The sequence below is a fragment of the Macaca nemestrina genome, chromosome 1, assembly GCF_043159975.1.
Source record: "Macaca nemestrina isolate mMacNem1 chromosome 1, mMacNem.hap1, whole genome shotgun sequence".
NCBI lineage: Eukaryota > Metazoa > Chordata > Mammalia > Primates > Cercopithecidae > Macaca > Macaca nemestrina.
Window position 1 is genome coordinate 215,134,072 of NC_092125.1, and position 20,408 is coordinate 215,154,479.

Sequence of the window (20,408 nt, forward strand, 5' to 3'; positions counted from 1 at the left end):
GGTTAAGTGCTTGGAGGGTAACAGTCAAACTTGATCCACGGTCCAGCTCCCAAGGGGTTTTCTTGCTAGAGAAGTCAACACAGCCAGACCAAGTAGGGGGCGGTGCAGGGGGTTACCTCGTGAGCTTAAAGGATCTTAAGGATAGCTGAGTGAGGCAGGAGCTCAGGGCGAGGCTCCTCTAAGGGTAGATCTTATAGAAGTGGCAGCTCAGCCTTCCTACTCCTTGACCCTTGAGAGGCCCAGGGCTGCTCTCTGAATTTCCCCACTCTCTTGTGCTTCTCAGGAATTCACCGTCCCCCAGCTCCGTGGCCAGCAGCGACTCAGGAAGTACAGATGAGATCCAGGATGAGTTCGAGCGGGAGGCAGATGTGGAGCCCATGGTCAGCTGATGACTGACGCCCTGCCAGCCTGGTGGTCTTGGTGATGGGGCCCTGCCACCTCTCCTCACGGGGCCAGGAAGGCCCCTTGGAGTGGGGTTCGAAGCCGCACCACACAGACTTTCTCTGCCCTCCCTTCTCTGGAGGCCCCGAGGGACTGCTGCTTCCTTCCTTCCTTCCACACCACCAACGGTGCCCCGTCTCCATCCCCCACCCACCCAAGGAATGGTGCTGTCAATTTCTATTGTTCTCCACATTACAAATGCAGACTTCTGTGCGGACTTTGCAGTGTTAACTGTGCCTTCTCCCTTAAGCTGAGCCACTTTGAGCTCCAAAGAATTATTCCTAGCAGGTGTTTTTATACAGAACTTTAAGGTGAGGGCCGGGCCGGCTGGCCGTGGCGTAATGTGGTTTCTGCCGTCTGTCCCACCTGCTCCTCTGATTAGCCATGGGCTACGCCCTCCCTTCCTCCTGAGCCAGCCCAGACCAGCCTGGGGCTTGGGGTGCTCTGCCAACCCCCAGGAAGGAGCCGCTTGCCTCTGTGAGCTTTCTGGGCCTGGGTAGGGACCACCCCAATTTTCTCACTCCCTGAAGGAGAGAAAGGTGGAAGGAAGGGAAGGAAGACACATTTTAATTTTTTGGGGGGATCGAGTGGCAAAGTTGAAGGGACAAGGCACTGTGAGGGAAAGGCGGAGCCTCACTGTGTTTAAACTACTATGCAAAAAACAAAACAAACAACAAAAGCAGCTTGCCTTATATCATTGTGGAAGGCAGGACCTCTCCTGGGCTCCTGGCTTCCCCCTGGAGCTGGGAGGGAGGCCGGGGTTAGGGTGATGTGTGTCGCAGCACTGACTGGGTAGCGTGGGTTTGGCTGAGGTTGGTCAGGAGGCCGGGGCTGCCGCAAGGCACTGGCCTGCCTGACCGCTTGCTGTCTTCTGGGCCTCTGCGGGTTCAGGGCAGGGGCCAAGGGGGTCTTTTTGCCCTGATAACTTGATGTTCTTCCCTCCGTCGCCAGTCAACAATAGAGGGTTAGAGATCTCTAATTTCTCTGTGAGAAAGTCTGAAGGGGCCAGGCCCGGTCTGTGCTCCCTTCCACCCGCCTTGGGTTAGGACTGTCTGGCAGTTGCCCGCTTTTGGCCACTGGCAGGAGAGAGGCCTGGTGGGCTGCTGGCAGGGCAGGAGCTGGAGTGAGGGCCATCCTCTTTCTGCTCCTGGACACACGCAAGCCTCTCTCAGCAATTCCCTTGACTGGCCAGTCAGGGTGTTGATCTGAGCCAGTATCCCCCAAGACTTGAATGGCTTGAGTGGGCCTGCATTGAAGGGCACTGTGTGGCGACCCTCCCCCTTCCAAATCTCAGCTTGGAGCCAGCTGAGCAGGCTTTGCTTTATTATTATTTTTTAAACTTTTTTACCTACTGCAGTGGGTCTGTTGCCAATTTTAATTTTTTGTTGTCCCAGGAGCTCCCTCTAGTGGTCAAAGTAGCAAAATGTGCCCAAGGACTAGAACTTGGGTCCCTCTGCCTTGTCTGGAGGCAGAGGAGGGGGCTCTGGGTTTGACTGGGATTGTGGTCCCCAGAGGTCCATGGCCTTTAAGGGTCTTCTCTGTTTTCTGTTTCCCCCACCTGTGTTACAGTCTTGAAAATACTGTACATAATAGATACACGTAGAGAGAGAGAGTGTGAGAATGTGTTAGTGACTACGTGTGATGTAATTTATCACGATTTGGTGGCCTTCGTCATGAGTTTTTTCCTTTGTTTTATTTTGCTGGGGGCACCTCCCACAGGTCCCCTGCGGCAGTCTGGCTGTGACTCTTCCATAGTCAGCATCTCTTGTTAGCCAAACAGTTCCCTTTGGCAGGTACTTGGAGGGACAATGGTTTTGGAAGAGAGACGGCCCTTCTCTCTCCTCCTCACTGACCCTTGTTCTAAAGGTTACAGGGTTCAAACATACCTGATTCTTGTTGTTATTGTTGTTGCATTTTTATTTTAACCAAAGGTTATCAGAGCCAGTTGGGCTTGAACCTCAGCTGCTAAAAAGATTTTCCGTTTCCACGAGGGCAGGAAAACATCCACCCTCGTGGGTCTCCTCCGTCCAGGGCTGAGGGAGGCGTTGGACAATGTGGTGTGGGAGTTTCGTGGGCAGCGTGGAAGCCAGCCCTGGGTTGTTCCCCAAGGTGGTGGGAGGGTGACAGACGTATCTTTAGAGTTAAGACTGTAAGGCAGCAGTGTTAGCGTTGGAGGGTAACAGGTTACTGTGGTGATCGGTGTCTGGCGGTATTATTTTTACTTTCCTCCTTGTATACATAGGTCATTTGTCTTTGAGAACTAGGGTACTCTAGGGAGTTTGAAAATGGCAGGAGCCAGAAAGAGATCCTGGCCTGAAAGTCCCTTCCTGCTGGCTTTTAATATCTGCTCTCCTCTTGGGAGTGAGGACTTGGGGCAGGTGGGTGGGAGAGGGTAAGCCAGAGTGTGATGGGCCTGCCTCCTGGGCTGGTTCCGGGGTCCGGCCTGCCTGACTGCCTGCCTCTCCACCACATGCTCTTTTCAGTTAATGCCAGTGGGCTGTGCTTGTCCCCTCACCATGAGCCCACAGCTTGCCAAGAAAGACCCCAAAGCTCGCTGGGGCAGCACCAGTCCTAGCTGGGATGAATTGGTCCATCCTTTGTAAAGCTGTAAATACTTAGTTTTGACTTTCTATTTCTAAGCCCGGTGTCATATTGACACTGGTATTTTAGAATTGTTCTCAGATGGGCTCTCCTGCGCTGCCCTCTGTCTCCTATTTTTGGGGGTTTTATACAAACAGAGGATTGGGGAGGGATAGGAAGACTAGCATCCATTTGGCTCCCTGGTTGGTTGTGAAATACACACACACACACACACACACACACACACACACACACACACACTCCTCTGAGACTCCAAACAGAGAAAAAAATTATTGGCAAGCCAACATTTTCTTTCTTGTCTTGAGAAAATGTCTTGAGGTCCCTGAAGGACCAAATCCATCGTGGACTAACTCTGTGGGTAGAACTCAGATGACCTAGGGAGAATTCAACCACTTACGCTTGGAATGGGAGGAGAGGGGGTGGGGTGGGGGAAGATTATAAGATGTAACTTAAGCTAAATGTAATCTATTTATAAAGCAAGAGACTCTCATCTATTTTTATGAAAGGAAGGGTTTTTTAATCTAGGGTAGGCAGTTGTGGTAGCCCAGCATTCTCCTGTGGACGAGAAATGGTGCATGTTGTTGCTGGATTGAATAGAACCCATTCCCCTCCCCATGCCTCGTCTTCTGTCCTCACTTTTGGTCATTAACACCCATGAGCAGCTTCAGCAGACTGTAGGTCCCACTTCACCCCATTCTCCTCTCCTCTGACCCTTCAGTTTCTTGGAAGTCTTGGGGTAGGTTGCAGGAAATTCAGAAGTGTGGTGGGTGGGGGAAGGGCCAAGGCACACTAGGGAGGGGACAAGCTGGGCTCTGGGGGTAGGCTCTGATTAGTTACTCTGACTCTGGTCTACTGAGATCCATTTCCAACTCAGCTGCGCTGGGAGAGGGTTGGGAGGCAGCAGAGCATGGGTGACAGTGGGAGTACATGACTTCCTTGGAGCCTGGGCCTTTGTGGGTCCCAGGTGGTCAGGCAGCTGGAGTAGGAGTGGAAATGGCATAAGATGCTCATAGCCCAGCCCTGGCTGTGCCTACTCCAGGCCAAGCCTGGGCTGCAGTCCTTGCTGTGTTCCCCCCAGGGTCCTGGGGGAGGGATCAGGGTGCTGGGGGTTTCCTAGGACAGGGGTCTTCCCCCTTGAGACACCAAGCTCTGGCTCTGGAAGAGCTCTCTCCTGAAGTGGGGAGTCTGGAGGGGGCTGGGTGGGTGCAGGTAAAGCCAGATTCTCTCTGGAAGAGAATTTTCTATGAATGGATGATTTCCAGGCTCAGGGTGGGCTGTGTGTTAGTTCTGGGCAAATCCCTCACCAAGACCCCTCCCTCCCAAGCCCTCAAAGAAACGAGGCAAAGCCCTTCCCTGCAAGACCCCTTGTGGACGTTTCTGCATCTACCTGATTTTTAGCCCCATCCAGGGAGACTTTATACCCCATGATTCCATCCTGCCCCACCATTGCTGTTGTCTGCCAGCTGGGTCTAGCATCACAGGGAAGGGGGGTTTATACTCACGGAAAGACTACTGATCCTACCGGAAACCAACCTGTTTACTGTACTGTTGTAAATATCATGCCCTTTATATCCTGTATATTGGCTTCTTTTAAATAAAGTGAAGTGTCTTAGAACTGATGGTGCTTTTTTTTGTTTTGTTTTGTTTTTAAATAGAAGATGAATCTGCTGTTGGGGGAGGGGTAAGAGGACTGAGGGTCACAGAAACACTCAAACTCATTAGCTAATTAGCCATAAAATAGGGGATGTCATATCACCTGTTACATTTGTAGCTCACAATAAAAGCTTTGGAAGATGATAAAGCAGGAATCATTACACACATTTTACTGAAGGGGAAGAGAGGACCCGAGACATCACAGGCTCAGTAACTGGCTTGGCCTGGTTTGGAACTGATGGCCTTTTAACCACAAAGTTCCCATTTCTCCAGGCTCTCCAACGTGCCCACACGAGGTCACCTCCCCAGGCTCTACATTTGACACTATCCAACGTTCTAGTTTTTCTTGTTAATGGGCACGTTCAGGGCAACATTGCCCTAATGTGAACTGAGCCCACCTGTCTAGGGTCTTCTCCAAAGATGAAGACAAATAGCCGCCACCAATTCCAAGTTGCTTTTTGCCATTCCTAATACTTGGCACTTTTCCCTCCCCAACTCTTCATTTAAATGTTTAAATTCTCCCAAAGTATCTTAAATGGTGTAATCCGGAGAAAAAGAAGTGGCCTAAGATCATGGGGGCATTGTGAGTTGGGTATTATTACCTCCGTTTTACAGATGAGGAAACTGAGGCCCAGAAAGGATCTGTAGTCTGCCTAGTGCCCTATTGAGGAACCAGAATCAGCATCGGAACTGACTCCTAAGCAGGTGCCCGGTTCATGCTGCTGGAAGAAATATAAACAAATTAGAAGAGAGAGTAAGGAAACGTAACATTACTTTAGGAATAGATTGGGTCCCTGAGACCTCGTCATCAGAGAAGACTTCAGAATCCAAGTTTTAAATAGCATTCGAGTGTTTACCAAGCACACAACATTTTGCAAAGCTGACATTTTTACTTGGGGGTAAAAGGCTCAGGAACAACATGGTTTTGCGGCCAAAGGCTTTAAAATGAAAAGCTAAGCGTTGGCCAGCTCAGGTTTTATCTTGCATTGATCGTAATCTGCAAGAAAGCTAAGAAGCTGGCCAGCGCTGGGCCTGGTGGGTAGGTGGAGGGCGGCTGGGTCCTGGCCAATGAGGCTGGAAGGCAGGCTCATTCCACGGGCAGTGCCCGGGAAGCAGCAGGGGGCTGGCCGCGCTGTGGCCCTGCGGGGTCGAGGAGTCTGGTAACGGACAGGTTTCTGGCCTCGCACAAACCACTGGCGGCCTGAAAGAAGCCAGTCTGACGCCCACCGGACTCCGGGCACACACCAGAGGGCCGGGCGCAGCGAGTCCTTCCGCCCCGCTTCAGCACGTGTCCCATTCCGGTTATCTCATTGGCTCTATTCAGCCCCTCTCTGCTCCACTTTGGAAGGCTGCAACAGGACCGCACCGTTGATTGGTTCAGAAGCTTTGGTGTGTCACTCTGATTGGTCGGAGGAGTTCACGCCCTCTCGGGTCATACCATAACGAGAGGAGGGGAAAACGCATGCATTTCAGGACTTCGCTTTCGGGTTCCCTTGCCTTGTGTTGTGTTATGCCCCTATTATGGCACGAACAGATACTTTTTATTAGCCGAAGCTAAATATAGTGGAACTTCGGCTGATCCCGAGCTCGGAGGACAGCCGGCGTGATCCGTTTCCCCCCGCGGATCGAGGTGGTGCGCTCTGGACGGGGCTGTGCATTCTAGCGGCGCCTGGGCGGACGAGCCAGCAAACAACCCCGCTGCGACCCAGAGATGCTGCTCCCGGCGTCCGCGCTGCGCCGCGCCCTCCTGTCCCGCCCCTGGACCGGGACCGGGTGAGTGAGCACGGGGCCCGGGACGGCCCGAGCGCGCGCCTGGGGCCCGGGAGCCTGGGAGTCACTGGGCGTCCCCAGCGCCGCACTCCCTCCCTGCCGGACCCCCAAGCTGCTTGGGTCACCGCCGGGTTCCTCAGGGGCTCCCCTCCGACCCCCACACAGGCCTTTCTCCCACTGAGATCCCTTAGCCTCCTCCCTCAGGTAGTCACCTTACTTTAGCGAGGGGACCCCTCTTCCCGAATCCTGCGACCGAGTAGGGTGCCTCGGGGGCCCTGCCGGTTCCCACGCTCGGAAAGTAATCTCTGTAGTCACTCGTCTCACTCCTAATACTGGATCTTCGCAATTTGCGAGCTTCCCCCGAGGGGCACCTCTGTTTTTTAGCACACCACACATCTCACTTCCCCACCCTCGTCCCACGTTCAGTGCCCCCATCCCGCCCCGGATTCCCCGAGTCCTCCTCTCCTTCTACCAGGACTTCTGCCTCTCTTTTCCACTCCCCCCGCACCCCGCCGCCCGCTTTTTTTTTCAAGTTAAATGTTGGACAGAAAAGAGGGACTCCTTTTTTCTTGTAGGTGGAATAATCGTATTTATGGGGTGCTTATAATGAACCAAATGCTGGCCAGGCACTTGGCAGGTGTCTTACCATGAGGATTAAGTGGTTATTACACGGGGAGTACCCTGAACAGTGCCCGGCCCAAAGGCAGCGCCCGGTTGTGATTATCGCCATGATCATCATCATTATCACCTCTTTTTAAACTTCTCACTCCTGTGAGGCAGGTATTATTCGAAATAATGAAGAAAACCAGGAGCAGTTCAGGGGTGGAGCTGCCCTTCAAATCCAGATTTGCAAACCCTGCCATTGTGGAGCCCGGTGTCTGGATCCTTGCCCACTCAGTGACAAATATTCTCAGAGAGCCCCTCCAGCTCGGGGCTAGGTTTGGAGAGGTGGGTGGGACACAGACCCTGCCCCGGAGGGGATCCTAGTCTGGCGGGGCTGCGCACCTGTGGGTCAGCACCTCCTCCCATTTGAGTTTTGTTTGCTTGACCTCTGGGGCTGTTAGCGGCTCTCTCTCTCCTGATGAGCTGTGCCCTTTCTGAGTTAATCAGTGGCCCTCTCCCTTCCCCCAAAGGATGACATGGTGGTGCCCTGAACGCAAGTGAGTTTCAACCCTGCTGCGTGTCCTCTGTGGGTGAGGAGGGGATAGGAAAGGGTGCAGGAAGAGGACATGGGACAGAAGAGTTCCTCTTCTAGGCTGAGACTGGGGCCACACTTGCCATACTCCCTGTGCGATGCCATTTGCAGGCCTTGCCTGCACTCTGAGGCCCAGGAAGATGGGGCTTATAGAGTCCAGTGTTATACTGAGTGCCTACTGTGAGCTGATGCTCTACCAAACACCCTAGAGGTGAGGAGTACCCAGGGAATTTACATGGGGTAGGGCCTTTGAGGAGTTTTCAGCTTAATAGGGGAGAAATGCATAGAAAAAACCTCCGATATCTAGTAGAAAGCAATCCATATTCTAAAAGATAAGCCCATGATAACTAATAATTATCAAGCAATCAGGCACCACGAGCTTAACACCGAGCCGAGCCGATAAGTACCGTCTCATTCCTGTATTATCATGGGACATGATCTGCCATTCAGAGATATATGACTGAAATTACAGTTGGTCTAAATCCAGATTTATGCTCTGAATTATGAGGCCTCCTCATAATTGAGAGGGGAAAGAGAAAGAGCGTTTCGCAACCGGTTCCCTGGGCTCAGGTTACTCCTTTGATGCAGCAGCTGGCCGCATGCCCTAGACAGGATTTCTCAACCTCACCACGATTCACATTTGGGGCTACATTTTTGTTGTTGTGGAGTCTGTCCTGTGCACTGTAGAATGTTTAGCAGAGTCCTTGGCCTTTACCCACTCCATGTCAGGGGCACCCCCGGCCCTGACAGTTACAAAAGAAGTTCTGGCCCTAACAGGAAACACAAGTTCCCAGACATTGCCAGATGTTCCCTGGGGGACAAAAATCACCTCTGGTTGAGAGCCACTGCTCTAGAGGAACAGCTTTGGTATTCGATCACTTGTTCATGTACTCAACGAACATTTAGGGCACACCTGTGGCGTGCCGTGTCTGCATTTATGGGGAAACAGTTGCAGGGCGTTTTCAGTGACATCCCTCAGTGTCCTATGTGTAAAACTCTAGTCCTGAGAAAAACCACTGCTTTTGAGGAACACATATGGGAGATGTTTCTTAGTGTTTTCTTTTTTTGCCTTGAGTGCCAGGAATCTCTGCCAGTTTTAAAAAATACCCTTGATACATGTTTTCTTTTAGTTTAATACATGTCAATTGTGAAAACTACAGATAGGGCAAAAAAAAAAAAAAGAAAAATCACCTGGAATTGTACCACACAGAAGTACCCACTGTTAACATTTTCATTCATGTTAACTTTACATGAATATATATGTTTTTAAAAAAAAACCTCATAGAAACAAGCTCATCTGCCATGTACTTTATTGTAGCTTGTTTCTTCCCTTTATACACTTGTCTGCCTTACAGTATATTCCCAGGCCCTGGAACTGTGTCTGGCACCTGGTAAGCCCTTGGCAAACATTTAGGGAATGAATGAACTTGTCATGTGAGCCCTTGCTTGTCAACCGATATTTATCACAGCCAGCCTCAGGACAATCACCACAAACGTGTGGCCTTCATAGGTGGGCCCAGGGATGGCGGCTGATGACAATGACTGCCATTTACTTTTCATGTGGATTATTTTACTCAGCCTCTCAGCAGCCTGTGATGTAGGGGTTACCACCCCCATTTCACAGATTAAACAACTGAGGCCCATGGAAATTAAGAAAAACTTGTCCAAGGCCTTGAGCTGGTGAACACCAGGCCTCCCAACTGACTGCCTCTTTTCTCCTTTAACCCTGACTTCCTGTTCTTTTCTCAATCAGCTTTACCATTGGTGTCCTCAGTTCTCTTTGGAAACAGGCAGGATGCAGATGAATAGCCAGCCCAGGCATGTAGTAGGCTTATAAGTTCATTTCTGTTCCTTACTTCTTGTGCCAAGCTCAGACATGACTCCCGCCCATCCCATCTGACATCAGGGGGCTTATGGGCCAGAATTGGCTACTACCGTGTCCCCTGCAGTGATCCTGGGTGATTTTGGACTCTTCTCAGGCTACCTGATGGTTTAATTTTCAAAATATCAAAAGCACCCAATGCTTTTCCCAGTCTGCCCGGCCCTTGGATGGGCACAGCTTGCCCTGGGTTGGTGGCTGGCATTTCCCACCATTCCTTAGACATTCTCTGCTCTTGAACTCCCCCAACCAGTGGCTGGGGCGGTGCCTTTGGCCTGGAATGTGCCGCTGGCCACCTCGGTGAGCCCATCCAGTGCTTTGTGGCCTTCGCAAGGCAGCTTCTGTCCCTTCAGTATCCTCATCTGCAAAATGGGGATGTATTAACAGCCACATAGCAGGTGGCTGCAAGGATTAGCAGTGATGTGACCAGTGGTTTCCTGGGTGTCTGGTACCGAATGTGTGCTCTGTGAGTATTTGAGTGGAAGAATAATTAAAACGTGATTATCTTCACACTTCTAAAGTAGTGAAAGCGCCATTGAGGCAGTGCTTGGCAGTGGCACCCCGGGAGCAGCCTGCCTCCTGTGCCCCGCATCTGGCCCAGCACACAGTAGGCATTGAACAGTTGCTGTTGAGATGGCTGAGAACACGGCATGCCTTGGATCCTGGCTCCAACTCTTGACAGCTCTGTGGCCCCGGGCAGGTTACTCACCTTCTCTGGGCTCCTGTATGTTCTCATATGGAAAATAAAGATGACAGTAGTAGTCACCTCATAGGATTGTCCTGTGGGTTAAATGGTCTCACACATGAAAAGCACTTTGGAGTGCCCAGCACCTGGAATACTCAGTTAGTGCTGCTGCGGTTATGATGATCCCCTCTCCTACCAATGGGCTTCCTGGAGTGATCATCTTCGATCAGGAATACCAAGACGGCAGGGTCCCAGCAGTGAAGGATGGTGGCAGGAGGGAAGGTATGGAACTCAGATGTCCTCGGTCTCTTCCCTTTGTTCCAATTAAGTACCCCAGATGCCAAACCCCTTCTGTTATTATTATTGTTGTTGTTTTGGAGACAGGGTCTCACTCTGTTGCCCAGACTGGAGTACAGTGTCACTATCTCAGCTCACGGCAGCCTCAACCTCCTGGGCTCAGTCATCCTCCCACCTTAGCCTCCCAAGTAGCTGGAACTACAGGCGCACATCACCATGCCCAGCTACTTTTTGTATTTTTTTGTAGAGATGGGGTTTCACCATGTTGGCCAGGATGGTCTCAACCTCCTGGTCTGAAGTGATCCTCCTGCCTCGGCCTCCCAGAGTGCTGGGATTATGGGCATGAGCCACTGCACCTGACCTTCTATTAGGGTTTTGACCCTGCTCACCTCAGGGGATGGAAGAGACTTCTCCGCTTCTTTTTTTTTTTTTTTTCTTTTTTTGAGACAGAGTCTCGCTCTGTCGCCCAGGCTGGAGTGCAGTGGCCGGATCTCAGCTCACTGCAAGCCCCGCCTCCCGGGTTTACGCCATTCTCCTGCCTCAGCCTCCCGAGTAGCTGGGACTACAGGCGCCCGCCACCTCGCCCGGCTAGTTTTTTATATTTTTTAGTAGAGACGGAGTTTCACTCTGTTAGCCAGGATGGTCTCGATCTCCTGACCTTGTGATCCGCCCGTCTCGGCCTCCCAAAGTGCTGGGATTACAGGCTTGAGCCACCGCACCCGGCCCTTCTCTGCTTCTTGCAGGCTCCTTAATCCCCAAACCTTCCCTTTCCTGACAGAGGTCACGGAGTGAAGAGGCCCTGGGCTGAGCTGCAGTGCCAGTGGACAGCTGAGTGACCTTGGGCAAGTCACTGCCCACCTTGGGACGGCCACTTTCCTCAGGTGGAAATGAGGTTCTAGCTGTATGGTGAGGAGGATGAACGTGTCCCATCACCCCACCTGACCATGGGCCTCTGAGATGTTGCAGGTGCTTCAGCCATACTGTAAGTCTCTTGAGTAAGGAAGACCTGGGTTCAAATCCTGCTGTGTCACTCATGAGCTGTGACCTGAGCCGGGAGTAACTCGGAACCTCATCTGTAAACAGATCATTCTATGGTTTATTATCCCTCATCTGAAATGCTTGAGAACAGAGTGTTTCGTTTTTTGGGTTTTTATTTTTTTGAGACGGAGTCTTGAGCTATCGCCCAGGCTGGAGTATAATGGCAAGATCTCGGCTCACTGCAGCCTTCTCCTCCTGGGCTCAAGCCATCTTCCTACCTCAGCCTCCTAAGTAGCTGGGACTACAGGCACACGCCACCATGTCCAGCTAATTTTTGTGTTTTTAGTAGAGGTGGGGTTTTGCCATGTTGGCCAGGCTGGTCTCGAATTCCTGACCTCAAGTGATCCGCCCTCCTTGGCCTGAGAGGATCCGATAGGATCCCCATTCCAGCTGTGTGAGGTTGGACCAGTGGAGGGCATCTCAAGCAGAGGGGACCCCAGGGGATCCCAAAGTGCTGGGATTACAGGCATGAGCCACTGCGCCCGGCCAAAAGTATTTTGTATATTGGACTTTCTTGGATTTTGGAGAATTTGCTGAACCAGTTGAGCATCCCTACTCCCAAGTTCCAAAGTCCAAAATGCTCCAATGAGCATTTCCTTTGAGCATCATGTTGGCACTCAGAAAAGTTTCAGATTTTGGAGTATTTCAGATTTGGGATTTTTGGATCAGCGATGTCATGCCTCCCTCATACATTTGTGTGGTGGATTCAGTGAGATGATCCTGTCTCACTTAGGTTAGTGCTTGGCATGTGGTGTGCTTGACAAACGTTGCCTGATGTTTGCTGGGCAGTGGCTGAAGCAGTTCATCCCTGGTGTCTGGTGTCGGGTCTTTTCCTTTTTTTTTTTTTTTTTTTTTTGAGAGAGCGTCTCGCTATGTTGCCCAGGCTGGAGTGCAGTGACATGATTTTGGCTCACTCCAACCTCTGCTTCCCAGGTTCAAGCAATTCTTCTTCCTCAGCCTCCCAGGTAGATGGGATTACAGGTGCGTGCCACCACGCCCAGCTAATTTTTGTATTTTTAGTAGAGATGAGGTTTCACCATGTTGGCCAGGCTGGTTTCCAACTCCTGACCTCAAGTGATCCACCCGCCTCGGCCTCCCAAAGTTTTGGGATTACAGACGTGAGCCACTGCGCCTGGCTGGGCCTTTCTTTCCCTCTCGGCCCTGCCCTGGGCACTGCACTTTCTCTGCTCACCTGGTGTTGCCTTTATCTCAGTGATACGGAGGATTAGCCTTATCAGGCTCCAGATAACAGCTGGACAATCCAGGAGGCTAAATGAAGCAAAGATAATTTCCTTTCAATTTTTCCTTTCCTTGTCCTTGGCAAGCCCTCACCCTAGCCACTCGGGAACCCAAGGGGCCTGTGTGCAGCCCCAGGTGATGGCAGAAGAGCACTGGCCTTGGAGTCCAGTCCTGGGGGCCTGGCGTCAGCTCTGACACTCATGCATTGATTGTGTTTCTCAGGTGCTTACTGTGGCCGGCCCGTGTGTTAGGCTTGGGGTGCCCGGTGGTGAATGGAATGGGTACGGGCTGGCTGTGTGGAGCCTGTGGACTGGCGGGTACACAGATGGTCAGTCAGTGCTCTATAATAGGGTTGTCACTAGTGCTTCCAGAAAAATCTAGAGCTATGAGAGGATCCGATAGGAGCCCCATTCCAGCTGTGTGAGGTTGGACCAATGGAGGCCATCTCAAGCAGAGGGGACCCCAGAAAAGACCGGGGTGGCTGGGTTGCAGCAAATGGGGCAGAGTGACGGGGAATACATTTGGAGGCCTTGGTAAGGATTCTGATGTCTTTATTTTAGAAGAAATGAGAAGCCACTGAGTAATTTCTCACTGAGCTCCCCACTGCGCCATCTCTCTAATGATCAGATTTCCATATTAACTTTGGTTACAGTGTGGACTTGAAGGACTTGGAGACTGGAGCAGGACTGGCATGGCATGAGTCCAGGTGAAAGTGAATAGTGCCTCGGACCAGGTGTCTTGGACAAGGTGGAGGCCGGGCCCTCTGTGTCTTTTCAGTTTTTCCCTCTGTAGATTTCTGAAGCTGCATTGGCTGGCCTACAGCTCTTTGCAACCCTGACATCTGGTGCAGGAGGTGAAATGGTGCATGGCCTTTGTAGATCATATCTCAGTACTTGTAACCCTGACATCTCCTGCCACAGGAGGTGAAATGGTGCGTGGCCTTCATGGACTGGATCCCAGTGCTTGCAGCCCTGACGTCTCCCACTGCAGGAGGTGAAATGGTGCATGGCCTTCGTGGATCAGATCCCAGCACTTGTAGCCCTGACATCTTCCGGTGCAGGAGGTGAAATGGTGCATGGCCTTCACAGATCAGATCCCACTTGTAGAGGGTGAGGGGGACCAACTTGAGGTCTCAGGCCCAGGGCACGAGCAGAAAGGGCACTGCAGATTTTCAGGGAAACCTGAGTCAGATTCAGACTCTGTCTTGTGCCACTTTCCCTAAGTGGGAGGACTGAGGGCTGCTCTGAGAAAGGTTAAGTTGGATCCATATCTGCCCCCCAGAGCCAGGCACTTCCTGGGTGCTTGGAAAACGCATGCTGAATTATTGAGGGAGCTGTTGTTGACCTGATCCGATTTATCTCTCCATCCTTGCCATGTGGAATAAATGTGTACTGACTGCATAAATGCATGAATGGATGAGGAATGCCAAGATGGTCCTCATGGATCCTCATTGAGGCCCCAAGTCCTGTGACTGATTCATCTCTGCCTTCACCCGAGCAGCCAGTGAATGGGTACTCCCGTTAGTCCAAAATGGTTCATGAATGAAGACATAAAAATAAAAAAGAAAACATTGATGGGAGTCCCTAGGTTATTTTTAGCTGCAGTTGACTCAGGCTGAACTTTGAACTAGTGTCTGTTCTCCAGGCCACACTCAGACTGTTGGATGGACAGCTGGGCCGGTGCTTGGAGACTTCCAGGCACAGAGAAAGCCATGGGGGCATGTGATCCTGAGGTCACAGTGGGCATCTGGGTCTCTGCCCTGTGGAAGGGGGAGAGAGGCCTACAGGATCTCTATCTCTGACGTTTCCTGAGAGGGAATGGAGAAAGGAGAACTGGCTGCTACTACATTCATTCATTCATTCATTCATTCATTCATTCATTCATTCATTCATTTATTTTGAGACGGAGTCTTGCTCTGTTGCCCAGGCTGGAGTGCAGTGGCATGATCGGGCTCACTGCTACCTCTACCTCCCAGATTCTAGTGATTCTCCTGCCTCAGCCTCCTGAGTAGCTGGGTGTATAGGTGTGCGCCACCACATCTGGCTAGTTTTTTGTGTGTGTGTGTGTGTTTTTAGTACAGATGGGGTTTCACCACGTTGGCTAGACTGGTCTCGAGCTCCTGACCTCAAGCGATCTGCCCACCTCGGCCTCCCAAAGTGCTGGGATTACAGGCATGAACCACTGCAACCTGCCTACTACGTTTTAACCTGGGGATGGAATATGGTGCTGTGTATTCCTCCAGTAGTTGCTGAGTACCTGGGCCAGCCCCTGAGGCTGTGATTTTTGGGGGCGTCTGGGAGCCCATGTGACATAGCATTCTGAGACCTTTAGAATTTTCTTTGGAAAGCAAGAGCGGGAGGGGTAAGGAAAGGCCAACACTTTTAATCCTCCTGATGACCCTGCAAGGTGCATCGCATCAACCTTAAATAGTGAGATTCAGAAAGTAGGATTAAGTAGAGTTTATTTAGGCTCTGAAGTTGAGGATGGCCACCGGGGAGCATAGATTCAAGCTACCCTGAATATACACTCCGATTAACTGTAGTAACAAGTGGGCTTTTTAAGGTGCAGGGGAAAGAGGCAGTTTCTAAGTCATTTACCAAAAATTTATATTAAAACAATATAAGCTACTGGCCAAGTTCACGCCTGTAATCCCAGCACTTTGGGAGGCCAAAGCGGGTGGATCACTTGAGGTCAGGAGCTCGAGACCAGCCTGGCTAACCTGGTGAAACTCAATCTCTACTAAAAATACCAAAAATGAGCTGGGTGTGGTGGTGGGCACCTGTAATCCCAGCTACTCGGGAGGCTGGGGGAGGAGAATTGCTTGAACCCGGGAGGCGGAGGTTGCAGTGAGCTGAGATGGCACCATTGCACTCCATCCTGGGCTGCAGAATGAGACTCTGAATCAAAAAAAAAAAGCTACTGATTGGCTGTGCGTTGTTCTTTGTATGATGCTTTCCAGGATTATAAAATTAATGGATGAGGCAGCTAGTCAGAAACAAAATGCCTTGAAATAATTGCCACCGGGCGTGAATGCAAAGGGCATGACTCAGGTCTGTGTTTGTGTCTCCCCGGGCCTCATACATTTTGCATACTTCACATAGCTCACACTGCTCTGAGCTATTTTTCTCTTTTCAGTAGTATTGTCCCCATTTTCCAGGTGAGGAAACTGAGGCTCACAGACTTTCTAAGAATGCACTGAGGTCATGGAGCAGGTGTGAGCTTTGCTTCCAGATTTGTCTGCTTCTTGGGCCTGCGCTTTTCCCGTCCACGAGGACCTGGGCTCCAAAGGGGGACTGGGACAGAGTTCCACTTCTCGGCTGAAAGAGTTGATGGTGCTATCTGGCTCACCATCTTTGGTGGGTGTGGTGCTGTTGAGGCCTGGAGCGCTGCTGGAATGCATGGTCAGGAGCTTAGCTGAGGTCCCTGTCAGAAGCTTCCAGATGGTCCCAGGGGATTGACACTCCCTTGCCCCTTCCCGAGGGACTGTGGAGACTCGCAGACTCGCGGCTGCCTCTCCATTCTTTCCATGACAGTAGGCGGGAGAGGGTAATGCAGGTTTTAATGTATTTATCGTTATCAGATTTCCATAGTAACCCCATGAGGGGGTGTCAGTGTTTTACAGAGGGAAACTGGCTTCAAGACAAGTGACTTGCCCAGGGTCACACAGCTAGTGGGAGGCAGAGTGGGGGTGGGGGGGTGCACAGCTACGGCTCAGGGTGGAGGTTGATGGGGAGGGGAAGGGAGTGGAGAGAAGGTCTTATGTGCTCACTTTGCTGGAGGCAAAGTGGGGGTGGCGCATGCAGAGCTGCCAGCCCAGGGTGGATGTGGATGGGGAGGGAGAGAAGGTCCCATGTACTCACTTTATCTGCCAGGTTCTTGGGTGGACTGGCCCCTGCCCCTGCCTCAACTATGCAGGCCCCTCAGCCCCTCCCTCTGCCTCCTTCTACCTGGGATGCTCTTCCCAGCTCCTCTCAAGCCTCCTTTAAGTCTCGCTCAGGGTCACCTCCTCAGAGAGGCCTTCCCTGACCACCGTGGCTGAAGCAGCCCTATCCTCCCCGTTGTTTACTCATTGCCATGCTCACCATCTGTGGTTACTGTCATGCGCGTCCGTGTGAAGAGACCACCAAACAGGCTTTGTGTGAGCAACATGGCTGTTTATTTCGCCTGGGTGCAGGCGGGCTGAGTCCGAAAAGAGAGTCAGCGAAGGGAGATAGGGTGGGGCTGTTTTATAGGATTTGGGTAGGTAAAGGAAAATTACAGTCAAAGGGGGGTTGTTCTCTGGTGGGCAGGAGTGGGGGGTCACACGGTGCTCAGTGGGGGAGCTTTTGGAGTCAGGATGAGCCAGGAAAAGGACTTTCACAAGGTAATGTCATCACTTAAGACAAGGACCGGCCATTTTCACTTCTTTTGTGGTGGAATGTCATCGGTTAAGGTGGGGCAGGGCATTTTCACTTCTGTGATTCTTCAGTTACTTCGGGCCATCTGGGTGTATACCTGCAAGTCACAGGGGATGCGATGGCTTGGCTTGGGCTCAGAGGCCTGACAGTTACCTTGCTTATTTCCTGACCAGGCCTCACACTGAAGGTCACCTGTGTGCAGCCAGAGGCCTTGCTGTCTCTGTCACTGCTTTATCTCCAGGGTCTGAGATGACACCAGAGACCCGGCAGGTCATCAGTCAACCTTGCAGAATGAACATAGGGTCTGGCCACACTCCCTTGGTTTTGTGTCCTTCCTTCAGACCTCCCCGGCTGGATCGTTGAGCCCCAGACTCCTGGCCCCTGACACTCATAGCCAGGCCATTCTGTCTCCTATAGGGCATAAACAATCTCAGAACACTAGCCTCAGGCCATGTCCCTCTGAGACTATGATCAGATGAGACACAATAAGCCCTCTTCCTGATTTTTTTTTTTTTTTTTTCCTTGAGACGGAATCTCGCTCTGTCATCCAGGCTGGAGTGCAGTGGCATGATCTCAGCTCACTGCAACCTCTGCCTCCCAGGTTCAAGCGATTCTTCTGCCTCAGCCTCCCAAGTAGCTGGGAGTACAGGAACAGGCCACTATGCCCAGCTAATTTTTGTATTTTTAGTAGAGACGGAGTTTATTGGCCAGGCTGGTCTCAAACTCCTGACCTCAAGTGATCTGCTCACCTTGGCCTCCCAAACTGCTTTGATTACAGGTGTGAGCCACCGTGCCCGGCCTCCTCTTCATGATTTTTGTCTAAGCACAGACAAAAACAAGATCTCTGTGCCACCCACAAAGCACCAAACATCTTGGTAAATGTTCCTTTTTTCCCAGTCAGCCTCACCCCCACTTTCTGACAGCAGCCAATCCAGAGCTCACCCTAGCTTCCTTAAACCCTCCTCAAGTCACGCTGCCAAACCCCACGGGGGTTTGGATCCTAACAGCATCTTACTGAGACGCCCTGTGGTTCCCCACGCTGTGTGTTCTCCCTCATTGCGCCGACCAGTGAGCCCCACCTGTGCACCTCCAGCTGTTCTGGGTTGTCTGGGGTCATTGACACCCGAGACAGATGATATCTGGGCCTTCTGGACTCAAGTGCAGGTTTCTCCTACTCTTGATCTTGAACTAGTCATTTTCCTTTTAGGACCGAAATGACCTTATTTCTGTAGAGAGGTGGCTGGTGGGACCCATCCGATGCCACGGTAGATGGGAAGTTTGTGAATTTCAAGTGCCCTTTGGGTGTTAGCTGACTTTGTCATCATGATTCTTCTCATTTACAGAGGGGGAAACAGGCCTGAAGGGGAAGTCCCACAGCTGGGAGGTGGCAGAGCTGAGGCTCCAGCTCTGGAATGACTGACCCCAGCGTCCTAGCTTTGAGCCACCTGACCTCCCACCTTGTGATCCTCAGATGTGGTCGGGGGTGGTGGAAAGAGGTCAGAGGATTTGAGCAAGGAGTTCTTGAGACTCAGTGCCCTGGAATCAAGCACCTCACCCCCAGGGCCAGCCCTCCTGGGTCGTGAGCTGAGCTGGGGGCAGCCCTCCAAGTTCATGGTCCACATCTTGGACATTCCTGCCCACCCGGAGCGCTCAGCCCTTTGTGCCAAGAGGATCTCAGCTGGTTCACATTCTGAGGAGACTGTGTTCTGGAATGTGCTGCCCTTTCAGCTTAGAAAGAGAAGGAATTTGGGTCTTTTCGGGATAAAGCCTGCCTTGTGGGAGAAGAAAGGGAGAGTAACGCTTTGCATGTGCAAAATACTTTAAACATGGTTTTGCATCTATGTGTTTAAACTTCAAACAACCACATGAGTTCAGTGTGATTATTTTTGCTTGATAGATGGAGAACCACACTCAGAGGAGGCAAGTCACAGGCTCATGGACACACAACCGTGGGACTGGGACTTGAACCTTGGGTTGTGGACCCCCAAGGTGGGTTTTTGTTTTGAGACGGAGTTTTTCACTCTCTCACCCAGGCTGGAGTGCAGTGGCATGATCTTGGCTCACTGCAACCTCTGCCTCCTGGGTTCAAGCGATTCTCCTGCCTCAGCCTCCCGAGTAGTTGGGACTACAGGCACACACGCCACCACACCTTGCTAATGTTTTAAGTATTTTTAGTAGAGACAGAATTTCACCATGTTGGCCAGGCTGGTCTTGAACTCCTGACCTCAAGTGACTTGCCCACCTCGGTCTCCCAAAGTGCTGGGATTACAGGTGTGAGCCACTGTGCCCAGGCCAAGGTGGGTTTTTGACCCCCTACTTTCCAGTTGCATTGGATTTCAGGCCCTGGGTGCCCACCTAGGACCCCCTGTTGGAGGTAGAGGGGCTGGGGTCTGGTGATGGGGCCACTGCTGACCTCTCTGCCTGTGTCCCCTGCCCTTGTGTCCCAGGCTGCAGTGGAAGCACACCTCCTCCCTGAAGGTGGCCAACGAGCCCGTCTTAGCCTTCACGCAGGGCAGCCCTGAGCGAGAGGCCCTGCAAAAGGTAACGGGGAGGGTGGGGGGCACCCGAGAGGTACAGGGCACGGAGCAGAGGCCGCCCCCAGCAGCCCTGAGCTAGTGCTCCGTGCCTGCAGCCATCACCCACTTCCACTCTTGCTCCCAGCCTTGGGAGGAAGCCTGGGAGGGCTGTGGGTCTGGAGTGTGGGAACAGCTGTGAGGACCAGCGTGGCAGCCTAGAGCTACTTTGGGGCTTCTCAGGCCAGGTCAGATGTCATAAGCCCAGTTGTTTTATACTTAAACATGTTTTCCAGTTAATTGCCAGCATTTTAAAGATCATGAGACTTCACATAAGTTTCAGGTGCAGTTTTTTTATCTCTGTGTCATGGGTAGACTTCACCTTCCTGCAGGGTGACAATGGCTGGAGCAGAGTTCGGCTGCCCCCAAGGGGAGCACACGTTCTCTGATGGCCGCCGACCCGGCCTGGCCCCCTTCTCATTTCTGTGTCAGCCTTGGCCTCTCTGTCTGTGGACTCTGCGTTAGGGTTTTAGATGGGAGGAAGCGAGGAAGGCAGTGACCATACCCACTCTTGTCCCTCTCCCTAGGCCTTGAAGGACCTGAAGGGCCGGACGGAAGCCATCCCATGCGTGGTGGGGGATGAGGAGGTGTGGACATCGGACGTGCAGTACCAGGTGTCGGTATGTCCAGCCGGTGGGCA

General features: G+C 51.9%; 2 protein-coding genes across 4 annotated transcripts in view; both read left to right on the forward strand.

Moving 5' to 3' along the window:
- LOC105483123 (intermediate filament family orphan 2) overlaps positions 1-4,657 on the forward strand; it is a 50,457-nt gene extending 45,800 nt beyond the window's left edge. For all 3 annotated transcript variants that reach the window (XM_011743793.3, XM_071099437.1, XM_071099439.1), the window contains one exon: positions 284-4,657. In XM_011743793.3, the coding sequence (XP_011742095.3) occupies positions 284-389 (106 nt within the window). In that variant the 3' untranslated portion in view covers positions 390-4,657. The remainder of the gene's footprint in view (positions 1-283) is intronic.
- Positions 4,658-6,349: 1,692 nt separating this feature from the next.
- LOC105483124 (aldehyde dehydrogenase 4 family member A1) overlaps positions 6,350-20,408 on the forward strand; it is a 32,173-nt gene continuing 18,114 nt past the window's right edge. The window contains exons 1-3 of the mRNA XM_011743794.2: positions 6,350-6,468; positions 19,643-19,736; positions 20,296-20,388. Coding sequence (XP_011742096.2) covers positions 6,407-6,468; positions 19,643-19,736; positions 20,296-20,388 — 249 coding nt within the window. The 5' untranslated portion in view covers positions 6,350-6,406. The remainder of the gene's footprint in view (positions 6,469-19,642; positions 19,737-20,295; positions 20,389-20,408) is intronic.